At 33.4% G+C, this 18,920-nt stretch overlaps 1 protein-coding gene across 1 annotated transcript; it reads right to left on the minus strand.

Annotated features, from left to right (window-relative positions):
• Window positions 1–167: 167 nt before the first annotated feature.
• Window positions 168–18,659, minus strand: LOC131615985 (structural maintenance of chromosomes protein 3). Its single transcript, XM_058887187.1, has 30 exons — window positions 18,541–18,659; window positions 18,007–18,044; window positions 17,734–17,809; window positions 16,358–16,396; window positions 16,171–16,238; window positions 15,992–16,063; window positions 15,070–15,149; window positions 14,852–14,930; window positions 14,632–14,749; window positions 14,358–14,533; window positions 12,728–12,973; window positions 12,518–12,639; window positions 12,116–12,260; window positions 10,296–10,468; window positions 10,012–10,111; window positions 8,865–9,001; window positions 8,454–8,655; window positions 6,981–7,068; window positions 6,746–6,896; window positions 5,779–5,929; window positions 5,452–5,643; window positions 5,193–5,376; window positions 5,039–5,109; window positions 4,818–4,969; window positions 4,027–4,195; window positions 3,178–3,324; window positions 2,614–2,709; window positions 2,045–2,219; window positions 1,445–1,636; window positions 168–507 (listed from the first exon to the last, which is right to left on the minus strand). The coding sequence occupies exons 2-29, from the start codon at window positions 18,019–18,021 to the stop codon at window positions 1,446–1,448; spliced, it is 3,615 nt and encodes a 1,204-aa protein (XP_058743170.1). The 5' UTR covers window positions 18,022–18,044; window positions 18,541–18,659; the 3' UTR covers window positions 168–507; window position 1,445.
• Between the last annotated feature and the right edge of the window lie 261 nt (window positions 18,660–18,920).

The following is an 18,920-nucleotide window of genomic DNA, read 5'->3' on the forward strand; positions in this document are numbered from 1 at the left end:
AATATAAGTTGTTAAAACATATTTATTTAAAGAAATTTAATATGATAAAAATATCAATAAAAAATATTAATTTGGGCGTTTTAATTTAGTTTGATATTTAATTTTATCAGGCTCTTAGACTTTGCATATGAAACGGATTCCAAATCAAATATTCACATACCAAGATCTTTGAAACTCTAAAACTTTCTATACTATCAACCAGTCTTCCCCGTGGATCTATGGTTTCCATGGTAAGCACCACACAAGATATTAACATAAAGTATTTACAAATTTAGTAAAGGGCGGTCAAATTTCTGAAATATTAAAACCTACGTTGAACCATTTCATAAAAGTGAAAGTTGGAGAATTTGACAGGCATAAGAGTGCAGGTTGCACCATTTCATAGAAGTGGAAGTTGAAGAATTTGACAAGCATAAAAGTGCAGGTTGAAGAATTTGACAAGAACTATGCTGCTGACGTTGAAGGGCTCCAAGACCGATTGAGGTCAGATCATGCAGGTAGAAAATCCTGATAGTACATAAACAACCACTTCAAAACATATTTAAAAAAATAATGATTGTACCAATAATTAAATTAAATATAGAATGGGCCAACTTGGCCAATCACAATATCAGGTCATTTCAATAAGCATTTGACTTGTTATGAAAACATCAATATTAGAATATTATTAATATCAAAAAATTGCAAGTTTATTCTTTCAATTGAATTTTAATATAATTCAAAGCAAAGAAAATCAGCAAACAACTAAACCTTCTTCCACTACTTAGACTAAACATATCAAACAACAAATTTTTTTTATCATAAATTAAAATATCAAAACATGTAAATTTCTAAGTTTATTATTAACCGAGTAAATTTCATGATTAACATAACCATAGTAAATCAAAAACCCTGTCTACAAAAAACTAGTAATCAATAGTAAAGGACATACGGGCTGTTTGGTTTCAACTATCATGTCTTGTTTACATTTTGAATTATAACAGTGTTGTTTTTATTTTGTTTTTTACTTTAAATATTCGCACAAGAAAACAGTAAAACAAATTTTCAATCAATTTCAATGTTTATGCTTACTACATATACTTTGTCCAAAAAAAAAATGTTTACTACATATAACTTTTAAAATAAAAAATAAAGCAAAAAAATGATATTTTATTAAAGTGAAACGAGCAAAATGAAAATATAAACCAAATAATAACTTTTCATTTCAATTAAATAGTAACATTTCATAAACAGGCCTTGAACAAATTTTTATTTGACTGAAATGGCTAACGTTTAGTTTAAAAATGGAAGGAATAAGTTTAAACCAATTCCGTTTATCTTTTTTCCAGTTTGTCTAGCACATGAAAAATACAAGTTATTTCAATTTTGCATGGCCCAAATAAGAGCTGGGAGAGTTCAACAGGGTCATACATTGGAAAGGGAAATAGTGAAGTTATAATATTACCTTATTCTGCATTTTGCGTCTGATCCTGATTAATAAATTCCAAAGCATCACTCTCAGATATAACATTAACACGACTGACCCTGTTTTTATGTGTCACTCCATATATCTTGTCGGCAACTTTAACTAGCTCTGGGCGGAAAGTTGTTGTGATAAATTGAGTGTTTGCTATGTCTGCCAGGCGCCGGATCATATCTATGGAAGTCAAGGATCTCCAAAGGAACAACAGTATAAAAGGTTTAGATGTCACTCAGAATATCACAACCATGAACAAAGTTTTAATTAATATTACAAGAAGTCCATATAACAATAATAAATTAACAATAACCAATGCCTTTTACCACTGACATGGATCAAATGACACCTAATATCTTACCATACATATATCAGGTCCAATACCATTTCTACAAGTATTTCTCCATTCAAGCCTTGTGTAGCTTAACTAAGTCGGGAAGAGCATGTTTCTTACAAAGCGATAACACCTTGCTAAAAGAGCAAAAGCAAATATAAAAGTATACTACAACATGGAGTAAATACAGATGGAAAATGCAAGAACAGACATTGGACATGACAAGATAGAATAGACATAGATAAAATGGATACTTCCAACAGCAGTTCTGTACTGGGGATCCAATGCTGCATCAATCTCATCAAATAGATAAAAGGGAGCCGGATCACATCTTTGTATGGCAAAGATAAGTGTAAGTGCGACAACAGTTTTTTGACCCCCCGACAACTGCTTCATAGACTGTGTCTCCCCTTGTCCGGTAAAAGAGACCTGCAAGGTATAAAATGCCTACGAATATCAGGTAGTAGGAATGCAAACCTTCGACTTTTTGTAGCAATGCAGGAGCAACTGAAGAAGCCCAAATTCCCAACTAAAATGTGCTAGAGAGAATACATGTGTGGGCTTTACAATCAGAAAAGGCTCAGGAAACAGATCTCATCTTTGTAAAATGATATCAAATTTTGCTTTTATTTGGTTGTGCTACAAATTGAATGTAAATTCTCTCTAAATGCCCAACCAGAAGACAAGAATTGAAAATATATCTCCAGACATGAATATTAATATTCTAAACACTGCCATTTTCTGGTTCTTAACATTCAAAAACAAAAACCCCATACCACAAACACTACATATAAATAAAGAAGAAGAAAATCAAAACACTTGCCTTCACTTTCACCCCAATGTACTTTTCTACTCTCCCCTCTGGATTTGCTTCCCGGGGACCATCCTCGTCTTGCTCATCATCATCAAGATCACCATCCTGAGGGAAAAGAAATAAAATATAGAAATACCATGTGCATGAGTTACAGTGACAAAGGTAAATATCAATTTATCACTGACCATTCCTCTCATAAATTTTGAATAGAAATAAGGCAGTTTGACATAAAGTTTTATGCTTGCCACTTATGCCTTCAAATCAATAGAAAGTAGACATTTAACTCAGATTAGCAAGACTGACTTTTGAGCATCTAATAAGAAGGTTGGGCATGACGGATATTTATTTTTATTATTGTTTATATCACTCCTTAATTTGAGAAATTGACATAATGTATTCCTCCTACAAAAGGAGTGTTCTTCTACTGAAATAATAGTTCTATGTTGCTATAATATTTTCAAAAATTATGCAACACGAATCATAGATAACAAGCTATAAGCATCATCTTTTTCTATCCAATGCAATCACAAGATTTGATGGGAGAATTTAAGATATTATTTAATAGCCACAAACCTTCTTCTTCATCATAACCAGATAACCACGGCCCCCCTGTACAAGTTCAGAAAATACTTCTCGGAAATGCCTAGCAACACCTTTGAAAGTGCGCTCTATTGATTCGTCCTTCCGCTGATCTAGCACTGTTATCAGCTCTTTGATTTTCTGCAATTATTTAATGGCAAAAAGGTCAAATAATTTAGCACCGTTGCATCTATAATAGTATTTGAGCTTCATTTATCCATTTACATGTGTGAGGTTTGTTAAAAAATGTACAAGGCGTGTTGGAACTTGGAAGCAACAAAAAATAATAATAATAATTTTATTTGGACATTTGTCTGAATTGCCCGACACTTGTTGTACGAGTGTCACACACCGATTCAAAAGGTGTCGAAGCAAAAAAAAATAACCATATTTTTGGGACACTTGTCCGACTTTTCCGCAACAACAGCATTTTTTATGTCAGAATGAATGTTCGAACTACAACGCGTGTCGGACACCACAATACGTCTACTCCAGAGGTGTTCGTGTTTGATGGTGTTGCATACAATACAATCACAATTGCAAAAGTTGGCATTGAACCAGTCGTACACTCAACCCAAGCCAAAAAAACAAATATCACATTAATACTACATTACAGGGCATGATACATCAGAGGATGGAAATAAGAAAAGTATCACAGAAATAAATTAGTCCACATGCAGGTGAGTATTCAACAAGACCGACTCCATGAACACATAAAGATGCAACAACTTTCACAGCCATGAAAGGTCAACTGCTTGAAACCTTTTTAGATAATAAAAGTGCAGAGCAAGCAACATTCGGAAAGAAATATAACGAACTTCCTTAACTGAAATGACAGTATACCTCATCTCCTGCATCAAGTTCAGCCTGCCTTTTCTGAAGTTCTTCTCGCTGTTCAGTAAAATTTATATACTGATCGAGTGCTTTCTTGTTGACATGACTAAACTTTTGCAACTTATCATTGCAACTGTGCAGCTTTTTTTGCAACTCTTTAATATTCTTCCGTTTGTACCTATAATCCCCATTATAAGAGGAAATGAGTCAACTAAAATCAGCATAAACAAAAATAGAGAACATGGTAAACTATAATGAAGAAACCATAAACTGTAACAACTCTATATCTTAATGAAATGGTTAAGATATCAAGGCAACGTATTCAAGTTTATCACAGGAAAAAATCTAGACAGCAAGTATTATTAAAAAATATAAAACACAGTCAATATATGGATAACAAATAGAAAATGCCCTTGGCCTTTTTCTTGGACAAAACTTCTGTCTATATAGGTGCAACCGTCCAAGGATTAGCCATGCCAAATTTAAAAGACACTGGAGTCAAAAGGAATATGCTTTTCAAGAAAATGTGCCTTGGCAGAAAACTTTGGAAGCAAGAGCACAAGGCTTTCTTAGGAAGCAACACTATAAACTTTGAAGTGAGAATGAAATGTTGCTAATGGACTGTTTACATAGATTAATTACATGCATAGAGAAAATGAGGTGCTTTAGTGCTTTATAATTGACTATCATTTCTTTTCTTTTCAGAAGAGCATTCGTCTTTTATTGTATCCCTATAAAATAATAGATCTTCTGAACACAAAAATAAGAAAAGTAAAAATAAGCAGCAAGGCAGGCCTTACATATCAAAAGCATCAGATGTCAATGGGCCCAGTTCCCTTATTTTTTTAGTATATTCTTCTTCCTTAGCAGAATTTGTATTTTTTCTACTCAGCAATTGCTCTAATTCTTTAGCTTCTTCCTGAAGTTGTCTATCATACTCGTCCTCCAAAGACTGATGTAAAAAAGTTCGACATTATGAACAAACAACACATAACCATCAATCAATTTAAAAGAGCAATACCTTCAATTTATTCATTTCATCTTTGATCTTCGCTATTTGCTTGGTTCGTTTATTTATAGTATCAGAAACACCTGAGGAAGAAAATTTGGTCAAAAAGGAACAAAAAATTGAGCTTCAAGATATAGATAAAAGAAAACATGGCTGAAGTTTTTACTTTTAAGTTGACTTGATGCATCATCAACCGATATTTTAGCATCATTTAGTTCCCGCTTCTTCAACTCAGCATCAACAACCAAAGAGTCAGCATCAACAGATGATATCACAGCCTCCAGCTCTTGTTTTCTTTTCCTGAGATTAGTGGTTAGATTAGTTTCCAGCTCTGCTTTCCGTGCTTCGATCTGCAAAATTTGAAGTTAAAATGGTGACTATAGCTCTTTAAATATTATGAACATCAATATAATTTACTCAAGAACCTCAATGCGTTCAGCTTTGCATGCAACAAGCTTCTCTTTAAGGTCTTTGATTTCAGGGTTTAAATCTGACAAAAGCCTTTTTTCCTCCGGTGTTAAATGATCAATGAGCTCTGTGGCCATCTCAGTTTTTTTCATAGCAATACTAGCCTTAAGTTGTTCAATCTGATTCTGGACATCAACAAGTGATTTCTCCTACAAGCAATTTTGGAAAGAAAAAAAAAAGATAATCAATTAGCAATTTAGCAGTGAACAATCTCACAAGCAGCTACAAATAGAAAGGAAACTTGAGAGTGATGATTGAGTATAATCTGAGAAATTCAATAACACCTTCTTTGCAAGTGCTTTAGTAACTACTTGCTTCTGCCTGTTAGAATTTTCAATGTCCCGCTTAAGCTCTCCTATCTCAGATTTGTAATGAGCACATTGAGCATCAGCCTTCTGCTGCTCAGCAACAAGTTCGTTAATCTCTTGGTCTATCTGTGAGACCAGTTCAGTGAAAACAAAACCATAGGGGGAAATGGCTTTACGGCAAGGAACGGCAAAGGCATCAGAGAATGAATCACAACTAATGAATATGCGGTATTTCATGTTACCGCGTAAAAAGAAAATCAAGAGCCTCAAAAACTTTAGCATAACATAGAACAATGAATGATATAAAAGGAAAAGTTAATCATCATCCATGCATGAAATAAGTGTAGGAAACCATGTAATAAAAACCAAAAGAAACACTAAAATTCTGTGAAGGCATATAGAACCAACAAAGTGCAGTAATAAGCAAGTTCTGCACAACTTTACATGTGATAAAACACAGGTGGAACATTTTATTTTCTTCAGCTCAGCTTGCCACATTTCTAATAAAGAATTTTATCATGCAAATGCACCTTAACTCATAAAAAAAAAAAACTTTGATTTAAGACAGCACTGTGAATATATCCAAGATACCAGAAAAAATAATGGTCAAACCAAAACGAAATAACTGTTTGTAAAAGTTGAAGCTAATCACAGAAACTTACAGACAACATATCACATCTCCCTCGATATAAACCAAAAACACGTATTATTACATAACGAAAATAAATCAAAAGCAAAAGGTAAATATGACAGTTGGACACACATAACCAAATGGTTTCTCTTCTCACTCTTAGAGCTATTTCTTTCAGACAGTTGATGATAATCAACATCATCCGGATTTACTTTGTTTGCTCCGTTTCATTATATTTAATAAAAAATTTGTTCTAACCTAAAAATGGAAAACGTACAAAGTTTATATTTACTAACATTAATTTAAAGGATATCTTGTATCTCAAACTTAACTTTCTCCAATTGTTCCTCTCTATCGTGAATATTGTCAGCATTCTGCTTAATCATGTTCATAAACTTCAATCTCGATCGTCTGTGATCATAAAATCCTCCAGTCATACTACCTTTTTTGCTTACTTGATCACCTGTAAAGAGACAGTCAACAATTTGTCAAAACAAAATATTTCATCATCCACACTAGGCAGACACATGCAGAGAGTTAGGCAAACCTTCCAGTGTTATGCAGTCCAAACCATTCGTTCGAGCTACCTTTGAAGCCACATCCAGATTCTTGCAGATAACTGTTCTAGCAAATACCTAATAAAAATATCAAAATTGATGTTGAGGAAAATCTAGTGTAACTATATGACTATAAGGATGACATCATTGATGTAGAGGATGTAATATTTAGGTTTGGAATGCTCCTCTTGGAAAGTGATTCCTTGGAAAAACCTGAAGACTACTTTAGGTGTGACTCAGTCTTAGACACTCTAAATTAATAAGAGCTTAAACATGTTCTTAGTCCCCCAAAATATGCTAATTACTGTCTTTAGTCCCCCAAAATAGTGTTTTTAATCTGTTTAATTTCTTAAATTTGTTTTTAAATATGCATCGTCCATAATAAGATCGCTAATTTCTCTGCTCACGTACCCACTTTGGAACTATTGGGATAAACCTAAATCCCACATTAAAAATAGATAAGGTCTAAAATTAATCTATAAACAGAGGCGTCCCTCGTCTAACAAGCCAAATTTGTAAGTGTGATTTAGGTCAAATATAAAACTTATGATAGTATCAAAGTCTATCAATTCAGACCAGCCTCCAAATAATCCACGCACTAAACTAATAGTGTTGAACCTAAGGGCGGTACTGAAAAAAGCTCAACTCCCACAATGAAAAGAGAGAAGACTAGAAAAGAGTTTATAAATAGAGACACCCCTAATACTACAAACCAGTTTCCGTTTTGTAAGGATGAGTTAGGTAGACGGACAAAGAAGCAACTTACTAAAAAGAGAAAAGGGAATTTTTTATATTTGTGTTTTAAAATAATTAAATGAAACTTACAAACCTACCTTTAATTTTAGTGTCCAAATGAAAAATCCTTCACCTTTCAAACCGGTTTTGTAAGGATAACTTTGACCCAATATAAGAACCTAATAGTGCAAACTACCAACTGTATACCCTCTAATTTTAAGTGGGTATAAATTCATTTAAACAAGATATGTGTTTCACTAAAAGAATAGAATACTCAAACAATCAAGAGGAAGAAAATCAACAATAACCATGAATTCTTAGAATCCAACAAAATCCTAGGGATTCAAATTCAACAAACTAATTATACTAATTCCATTAAAACCAATTATCTAAATAACAAAAGGAACCCGAAGGGTAATAATAACCCAATGGGGATAAAAAAAATATGATAAGCACCCATGCACTTGAGGAACCTTCCCTTAACTTGTTATTTCAAAATTAAGACAGTTCTAAATTATTAATAGTAATATAAAAACCCCTATAAATAAAACAATAATCCTTTAATATCACATTGTCCTAATTCAACACATTTCACTTGCATCAATTTTATCATGTTATGATGAAACCAGATAAACCATTTAAGAATTAAGTTATTTAATACATAGCAACTAAAGACACCGAGCCATATATCCATATGAAAATAAGAAATAACACTTGAGTAGAAGTACCTGGCTGAATGCTGGAGTGTAGTCTTGTTTAAAATTCAATTTCCTTAAAAGAGGTATGACATCAGAACTTTGTGGATAAGTGACATGAGGAGCATTTACTCTGTTAAGTGGAATAAATGTAACGCGTCCACCTTTTTGTCGATTAAGATGTTTAATTATCTCAGTTGACTTGTCATCATTTTCAACAACCACATGAAATAAGCTGTTAAAACAAAGTTAAATTAAGAAATCAAGTCAAATATATAAATTTATAAAAACCAATAAGAAGATCAGGCCAGGAACAAATACTAGAGTTGATAAAATTAAAAACTACATGCTATGGATGTGCCAAATCTACCCCATCCCCGTATCCAAAACACTATGAATGTGACACATGGTAAAACATATCTATTCAAAGAATTACAGGGAGACCTGTTTCCTGCAGTCACTTCAACAGCGGTGAAAAATTTTTCATCACAGTTCAGCAACTCAATAATTGGACCGTGAACTCCCGAAATGTTATAACTTTTGCAGATCTTCCGAACTGAATTCAACCCTCTTCTAACATCCTGCATATTGTAGTAGAGTGTCAAACATGGTAATGTATAATAATGCCAAGCTACCCCCAGAATAGGTCTAGAGAAACATCATCATAACAGATCATCTCCAAACTGGACAGAATAATAGTGTACACTTTTATCAAGTGTTAAGTAGTCAACATTGCTCAATATTTAGATACACAAAACACTGAGAACCATAATAGGTTTGACTCTTCTTTTGACCCCTCCACGGTGGGATACCATAATAGGTTTGACTCTTCTTTTGACCCCTTCACGGTGGGATATTTGTAGCAACAGGTTACCCATTTTAGCATATTTAAAAAATAAGACGTACTGCCAACACAGAGTAGAATCACTTTACTTCATTTATCACTTAAATGTCATATCACTTTTGGAGGTAAAGAGTCTCTGCAGTTTCTTTGGACTAGAAGTTATTGCATCTATATGAAGTAAAGATAGTTGTAAAAACACCTAGAGAAAAAGTAAATATTACTACCTCCGGTCCCATTTATAAGAAAAGATTTACGTTTTTAGACACATTGAATAAATAATTGTCCAGATACATTATTTATTCAATGTATCTAAAAAGTAAACTTTTTCTTATAAATGGGATCATAGGGAGTATTTCTTTATTTTTAGAATGACATAAATTTACATCTATGAACACGTGTTTATTTCTTTCAGACAGGGTATGTAGTATGCACAAATCATTGAGATTAAAAGTCTATGTGTTGATATTATATGTCTTGATATTTGTATATAGAATAGTCTCACATCGACTATAGCATGTTTTAACTGTAAATCTCTCTATATATAATAAAGTCTCTATAGTGCTTTTCAAGATACACAGTTTATTCAAATGCCTCTTAGTATCGCATTTCAATAATATGCAATAAACAAGCACAGATCACCTCACACGTAGTGAAAGGTGCAATGTCTTAGGAATACACAAGGGACCTTTATATTTTATGCATTAAGAAATATCATGTTAAAAGAAGCTTTTAAGATGGGCTACTCACACCAGGAATTGCATTATCAAGACTCTTTTCAGCCTTTTCAACTTCTGCTCGCAGTTTATCAATTTCAGCAGTTAGTTGACTCTCTTGGTTCCATAAAGACCTATAATATAATAATATCAATTTGTAAGAAATATCTCATTGACAATGAAAAGTAAGAAGTAATGCACTTTTTCTCCTCTTAGTTTTTGCTGCAATCCATCCTACACTTTCATTGTACACTAACTTCTGTTTTATGATTCTTTTTTCATCCACAAAAAACACAAAAAACGACAGAATATACGAACTTCCTCTTGTCATGAAGCATATCTCTCTTTTCTTTATAAGTATTAAATCCTTCACGTGACTGAGTAATTCGAGATTCCATAGAAGTAATATTCAATCTACGGTTCTGGATATTCTCATCACAACCATGGACTTCATCCTTAAGCCGTTCAATTTCTTCCATCAGCTTCTTCTCCTGTGGTGCAAAGCAAAAATCAAAAACATGAAAGAAAGCATGATAGAAGAGACCAAAGTTTCTGTAACAGTAAAGGACAATGATAAGGGGTATTGATTAGAGTGTTACATAAACGCGGCATAGTGGAGCAGAAGCCAACCGCAATAATGCTATAAAATGATAGTGGAAAGCGAGATGGCTGTACTTTTAGAACTCGTATACAATTTATATCATGTAAACTGTATATGTATATATAAATAAAGGAAAATGCTAACAAGTATCCTTTGAGCATTGTTAAAGTAATCAAAAGAGGTAACTTTTGCATATAAAATTGTGTATTTATTACATTTACAGTTTTACAAGTATTTGACGGGTATTCCTTAGGGCACCTGTTAGCATGACCATTAAATGAAAACTCAACTCCTTGTTCTGGTGGTTGCACTATTTTGGTTTTTTTAATTTCAAAAGTACTACTAGTTCTTACTCTCTATCTCACCACAACTGCCTTAATTTAGACTAGCGGCCGCAACAGCTTGTTCTGTATAACCCAGGGGCTGCTTCGGCACTATAAGACACTATTTTTTTAAATGGGCTATAGCATACTATTGACTATACTTAAAGTTCCACTACCTTCACAAAATACTCGGTCGACACAATTTAATAAATCAATCTTAATAATACAAGTATTTTATGAAGGTAGTGGAATAGCCAATAAGATGTATGAACATAACATGGGATTTAGGAAGTGGGAAGTATGAAAAACCTATGTATATAATCCAACTCTTAATAACTAGTCTATATAAAAACTTGCATTACAAGCAATTAGAGATTACTTTTACTACTATGGCTTTAATCATTATAAGAGCAAGTAACAAATTTCCAGTGTTTGACAGAGTGCTGAAAGCCTGTTTATAAGAAACTGACAGTAGCTTAGGAGGGCAGCCTTCATAATCTGAGGCAAAGTAGATTTCAAAAGCAAAAGTTAGCTGGCTTCTGCTTTTTGATTCATAAGAAATAATAAACATAAAACGTTCATAAAAAATTCAATTGGATTTCATTTAAACATGTATTCCTCATAGCATATAAATTGTTTCTATGAAGCATACGGTGAAGAGAATATAAAGTAGATGTATTCCATCTTGATTTTTTTAATGGCAAATTGTTAGTAGCTAGTATTATATTTACACCTTATATTTACACCTTTGCCAAAGATTGAACCCTGGACCTCCAACTCTTTTAACATTTAGCTCAACTAGTTCAAACCGATTGACCTACCTCTGCCACCCAAAAGCAAAAAGAGAATCAAAGTGAAGTATTTGTGCCTCTGGGAGAAACGGTTATATTTCAGTGGTGCTCAGCCTTCTGACAACAACAATATTACATGGGTTCCTTAATATTATATGTGATCCTTAATTGAATTTACAATGACTGATAAGCTTACAAGATATTGTTTGAATAGTAATTGCAAGTTGAATTTCCACTGATCTTTTACTTCATTCTATTCTCTAATAATATTAATCCATTATGCATAAAAATGTATATGCAATGGAGCTCAAAATATTAACAGAAAGCTGGTTAATAGCCCAAACAAAAGGTGATAACTCTACGTCAAAGAAAAAATAGTATTTTGTCCATAATTCAGAACTGCTGCCATTAATGAATACTTGCCTGGTTTGTGTTTGAAGAGTGCACCCGTTCAAGATCATCAATCTCCTTTTGAAGCCACCTATCACGAGCAGCTTTACTTGAAAATTGTGTAGCACGTCCTTGCTTTTGATAGAGTATACTGAGTTTCTTCTCGCACTCCATTATTCTAACAATTCATAATCTTGTAAGTGATAAGATTCAAATAAAAAACAGTACAAATATATGAAAGATAAATGATATTTCTGTCATGTATCCTAACTACTCCAAATTTTATTGTTAATTGAGAAACATACACACACACACACACATATATGGGAAGAACATTAACAAACAAAACAGGAGGTCAAGATGCATGCACCAGGAAGGTTAAATAAATTATATTTTACTGAAGCATATCAGTAGACAAGTACAACCACAGCATACCGCTTGGTAATTTCTTTTTCTTTCTGAACTAGATCATCGTATGAAGGGCTGATTTTGTCCAGTTCAACCATTGAGCCTTGAATTTTATTCTCAAGTATCTTCAGTTGTTTTGCAGCATCTTCCTGAAACCACGTAGGTAAAAGTAAAAACATGAACAGAACTAAACCATTTAAAAGAATTCATAGCATTATATCATCATTAGAATAATACTTTGGCACGGATATTTCCAGAAATCTTCTCTCGTAAGTCTCTCGCATCAAGCTCAAGCTCTGTGTGCTTCTTTAATGCTTTTGTTCGTTGCTTTTCAATAACTTCTTTTTCTTTGATAAAGCTTTGAAGTTCCTTTGTAATATCTTTCAAATTACTATCCAAATCTTTGGATTTCTCATGTGCATCAAGAACCTCGTTATACTTCTTTGCTGATATTTCGGAAACCTTGGTCCGTGCTTCTTCTATCTAGAACCACGAGTCAAGCAATTACCTTTAGGCACCAGAAATCCAATATAGTAAAACCAGAATAAAATGCATAAAAGACTAGAACGGTATAAATTTGACATCTTGATTTTTGATTGATCTATAAAGACCAACAACAAAAATTTAGTGTACAATTTAAACAAATAACTGCATTGAATAAGCGAGAGCATTTTACAAAGTCCATAGTAGGGAAAAAAAAAAGGAGCAGGGATGTAAGGCTGATTGGGAATGGAAAAGGATGAAATAGAGATGAGAGACAATTACAGGAGAAAAAGGGAGGGGTAACAGAACAGAGTAGCCAACTGCACAGAAGACTAAGAAGCGGAAGATTTGGGTAAGAGAAACAGATGATTTTAGTAGTCTGGTCTCTCTAAAACGTGACAAATTTAGAGAAGTCAACTAAGTTGGAAGATCATTAATTTGCTACTACTATAATGTTCAGTGCATTTAAGTGGCGGATTTCCATCGTGAATTTAATTGGCAGATTTCTTGACAACCGCTATGGCAAATTTGTGAAAAGCAGCAGCACCATGGCGCTTCATAGCAGAAATGGAAGCTTAAAAGGTTGGAATTTGGGCCCTTCGGTCATGGTCCACCATTCATATTTGATAACATTGTTTGGTTTCTACTTTCATCAAGGTTGTTACTTTCCTCCACTTTGCAAATTGATGACAGGCTAGTCTATGATACGAGGCTTTTTAAAGTTTATGTCCAAAGGAAAAAAAAAGGAATTACTGGTGACAGTTAAGTGAATGAAAGGCAGTTATTTTATTAAGCAGTTAGGACAGTTATTTTTATCAGAAGAGAGGATAACTATCTGACTCTGTTAGGTTTTAGGATTGTAAATTGTGTTGTGTGTTAAAAATCGCACATTGGATGAGATATGGCATGAACATGTCTGGGGGCAGTTTTAACCTTGCAAACAGGTTTTGTAAAGTTGTGTTAGGTCCAATCCAAAATTCTGAAATTGTATCCTATTTCTGGTTTAGTCCAGAATTGTTATCATTATTAAAACCTACACATTTGTCTGTGCAATCCCTAAGTCTAACAATTGACAGCCGGGCACCTGATGGAGGTATCTTGAGTACTTAAGTATATGCACTCTGTCTATTTAACTACACACAAGAAAATATCAATTGAAAACAAAATGAAGGTCTTCTTACGAACTTATTATAACATTTTCAGTCTTACCTCAGCATTGATTTTGAACTATACATCAAGAAGAATAAAGAAAAACAACATTTCATCACCAAAATGGACGTGATTGACAATCCAACCATCAAGGAAGAAATAGATTCACAGATAAAACACGGTAAAAAAATCATTCAAAAATTATAATAAATGTGGAAACATTAATATGGATAACCTCTGCAAGTTTTTGCCGAGCATCTTGAACTTCTTTGTTATATATGGCATATTCCAAGGATTTTCTCTCCTTGTCAAGGTGCTGATATTGTCTAAGTTCCTCTTTCTCCTCATCTAGTTCCTTCAACCTCTCGTCTAAATACTGTACAACTTGGATAATTTGTTTTCTTTTGTTACCTGTCTCACAGCAAAAGACATGATATTAACAAAATCTATAACAACAAGTTAAACTTAAGAAATCAGAAATTTAAAAATAAAAAGTAGGAAAGACTTGCTTGTATCCTGCATTATTTTCAAACTTTCACGACGCCTTTCTTCATAAACTCTAGTACCACCTATTTCCTTCAGTAAATCCAATCGCTCAGAGTCTTTCATCAAGGTTAGGGATGCTATCTAGGCAAGAGCAAGAAATGAGCAAGTTTAGTAATTACTTCAAAGCCTATCAACATAGCAATTTTAAAAACCTAATGCAGCACCATCAGCCTGCACCAATACCTTTCCTTGTTGTACAACATAATATGGATTTGAGCGAGAGAACCCAGCACTTTCCAGTAAATTCATCACTTCAGTTTTTCTGCAAATTGTTTATCATCTTTCTTTAGGACAGGTAAATAAATACTCAAAATAACCAAAGAACATAAGATAAAATGTCAATTTAATATAAAAAATGAATTTATAGTATGTGCCTCTATGTCTTAATCTATTACACTCACGTTATGTGTTTCCCATCTAGAAAATACTCATCCTTTTTCAAACCAATTGTCCGGCGTAAGTGCACTTCCTCCTTGTCAACCTATTCACCAAAATATATACCAAGATAGTGTACATGCACAAATTTTGCAAATATATGGTTATCAAAGATAAAGCACATAAATGATAAAGTAAGTAAAAAGGAAAGCTCATAGGGTGCTATGTAAAAATAAGTACATCGCCAAGCACAGAACGAGAGATTTTGCAAACAACTTAGATAAAAGGATATTTAATATAAAGCAAGTTATAAACAAATGAAATTGTATTAGAAATTCTTTCAAATAAAACTCAGGCCGACCCTAGAAAACCATATCATTAATTTATCAAATTACTTCTCAACTTGAGGGAGATAGTAGGAAGTAGGTACAATCAAAAACCCCGAGAACAATGCCAAAAACATCCATACATGGAATAAGAATAAAAAACTTCGACATAGAAAACAAATGAGCTAAAAATGATACGTAAATTAATTAGGAAAACCCATGGCGTAAAACTCAGTGCAAAGAACAGATAAATACCCAACCATACGCCACTTAGAAAGATAGAGATTGATATAATAAAGAACGCCAGAAAAAATTACATATCAGAATCTTCACATAAATGGTCTATCAAAAGTTTCTGGATAAAGTCATTTTCTTTGCGATAGCAATCATGCAACAGGATACAACTTATGCACAATGACAGACCCGTTAAGTATGTGTATCAAAGGAGAAAAAGGATAATAGGCCTGAGAACACAAGTCTCCAGAAGGAGGGACAGCAAGGTATGAAGGAAGGAAAGTAAGGAGAGAAGTTAGAAGGCTTAACAGAAAGAACCACTGGCAGGTAGGCTTAACAGAAATATCCTTAACAAATAGAAATGAAACTATTATTTTAAAAATATTACCGGGATACGATTGTCTGAATTATCAAACACGATCTCCACAAAAGCAGATAAAACCGGGTGTCCAGCCCCTTCCTGTAAAGAGAAATAATCATTTAAGTATGATTGATTCTACTGTTGATTGGTGATAGGTAGCAACCACAACATTAGAAATGTAAAAGGAAGTTTGAACTGTGCCATACATGGAGTAGGGCATGCCTATCTTCATTGCGAAGGTTCTGAAAGAGATCACTCAATACAAAACGAATGGCTATATACAAAAGAAAAGTGGGGAAAACAAGTGTCAAATTCAAGGTGAGCAACTTCACAAAATAGTGAAAGCTGGAGAAGTAATAAGTATAGTGGCACGGAAAATAACAATTCCCGTACCATGGAAAAAATTTGTTTTGCCAGATCCATTAGCACCAACTGCAAAAAAAAAAAAAAAAATAGCAAATAAATAATATTGATGTTACTAAGATATACAATGAATGCCCATTAATTTAACCTAAACATGAAAGATGCAAAATAACATTTTGAAACAAATTCACATTAAATTAGATGGAAGAAGAATCATCAGAGTATAAATAAGTAATGAAAATGAAGAGAATGTAGTGAACAAAAAATGTACTTCACAAATAGGATTATTTTGGCTAGCCCCCTTCCAGAAATAGTTTAACAAGTAAATCTTATTTTGGTAAAAACCCTACTATCTAACTCATCTTCCTAACAGGATTCCTTTTGTTAGGAGCCCCAACACCTTTCAGTAGCCCCGATTAGGAAATGGAACCAAGAGTTTGTTCTAAAGTGAAGTCTTTTGTTTGGATTTTGGATAAAGATATTCAGTGGAATCAAAAACATACAGCTTATTCCAGAATTACAACCTTAATAAAGCATTTTCTAATAAAAATGTAGTCATACACTTCTCAACCAATACTAGTAACCAGTCCTACATTACTCCGATGCTGCGGAAGTGTGCAGATTTTGCAATTACTCAATGTTATGGTTGGGGGATAAACTGCCACTGCTACACCTTACATGGGTCAGAGGGTGTTTCGTGGTGCTAAGATAGTGGGTTGTTTTAGAAGTATTCCTTGTTCAAACATGAAACCGGCAAGCTATGAATTTGTAATGAGTATTTCTGTTTCTCTCCATGTTGTTACTATTGAGACAATACTATAGTGTCAACATCTGAGCTACTCTTCTCATAAAACTTCCTTTCATCCTAAAATTAAAAAGAATTGTAGAATGGGATCATAACAAGACTAATACTATATGTATGTCTATCTGCAACTGTTTAAAATAACAATGTACAAACTATGCCAACAAATATCACTCATTCTCATCAAAAAAAAAACTTACTATATTTCTACAAGCTATGATGTACCCAAACGAAACTTGACTAATTTCATGTGACATTCTATTAACTTCATACGTTATTGAGAAGCCATCATTACATTATTAGAGTATATTAAGTCACACTAGAAGTTAGTCTTAACTAACTTCTATCTAGTTAGTTAGAGGTTAGTATTAGTTTGTTATGGTGAGCTGTCACTACTCACTTAAGCCTCTCTATAACTGTCTAACTAACTCGCTATGAATTCTGTTAATTCAATACAGTTAATTCATCTTATTCTCTCATCAATGCTTCATTTATCATTATATAATAGACATGTCATAGATGAAATGCCTACATCATGCATTTCAAAGGATTATGCAGAATCAATAGACGAATTCGTGCAAAAGCTTTTCAATAAAATCATTACCAACACAATTAACTTTAGGACTGAAATCCTCGGTGGCAATTTGCTCTCGATAACTCTTGAAACCTTCGATCACAACCTTAAAAAATTATAAAAATACAACTACATCAGAAGTCCATTTAGCAAGGAACAAACTCCATAAGGCAACAATATAAAGGATATCTCCAAAGAAGAAAGTTGAAATACAGAAAAATAATAAAACCAAATGTTATATTACAGTAGAACTGTAGACGTAAATGCAAGCGAAAATAAATACATGTATCAAAGCACAATTACCTGCTTAATGAACATGATGAAACTATCATAAGCAAAACCTACAAGAGCAAACAAATAAACTTCTATAAGAAACACACTCCAAAATTCTACACAAGCATTTTCGAACAGCAGCAGAGGTATATATGCAAAAACAGAAAACAAATATAACGTCAAAATTCACAGTCGAATTGAAAATTCACGATCCTTCATGATTTAAGCATATAGCACATTCACAGAACTAGTGACGCAACGGTAAGCTCATAAACGACACAGAAGTAATTTCGGCTCTAAAACCAGAAAAAGGATCACAGCTATGAAAAACATGCTCGAAACAACGGAGCGAAGTGATATTCTACTTATTAGCATCAAAATCAAGTAGCTGAACGATAAACCAAAGTAAAAACCGTTTCAGAGATGGTTTTAGGGTTTCAGAATTTGTCGATTGGAAGTGAAGGGGAAAACAGTATAGAGAAATTGCGAGGGAAAAGCATGAACAGATGAAGAATTTATGAGAATTGACCTCTGTGTAGAGTTGAAGAGAGGGAGAAAACGTACCAGAAAGAGTTCAGTAGAATTGGAGTAGCAAGGTTGAAGTTGATTCTTTCTGTTACTTTTTTCTATATTCGCGTGTTTTGAGGTGTGCAGGATAAAGCCGTGCGCTTCGGGCGTGAATTTTAGCACAATGTCATTTGGGCAACGTGGAGGGAATGTGGGGGGAAAAAGCGCCAAAAATTATAGAAATTTTTTGGGAAATACTATTTTCATATCTTTATACCAGCATAGTTTTATTTTTAGGTGTTTGAATATGTATTTTCGTATGCACTTAAAACCACGTCTATCTTCTCTTTTCTGTATTTTATTTCATTTTTTTTTAAATGTGAAGATACATCTTCGTACGTTGTTTGGGTGTATTCGAAAATACATCTCCGAAATAC

This window comes from Vicia villosa, linkage group LG7 (assembly GCF_029867415.1).
Source record: "Vicia villosa cultivar HV-30 ecotype Madison, WI linkage group LG7, Vvil1.0, whole genome shotgun sequence".
NCBI classification, from domain to species: Eukaryota; Viridiplantae; Streptophyta; class Magnoliopsida; order Fabales; family Fabaceae; genus Vicia; species Vicia villosa.

Coding starts and splice junctions, on each gene's coding strand:
- LOC131615985 (XM_058887187.1), bottom strand. Junction 15,150..15,991: donor ATTCAGACAATCGTATCCCG/GTAATATTTTTA, acceptor TTTGGTGAATAG/GTTGACAAGGAGGAAGTGCA. Junction 14,750..14,851: donor ATGTTGTACAACAAGGAAAG/GTATTGGTGCAG, acceptor GCTCTTGCCTAG/ATAGCATCCCTAACCTTGAT.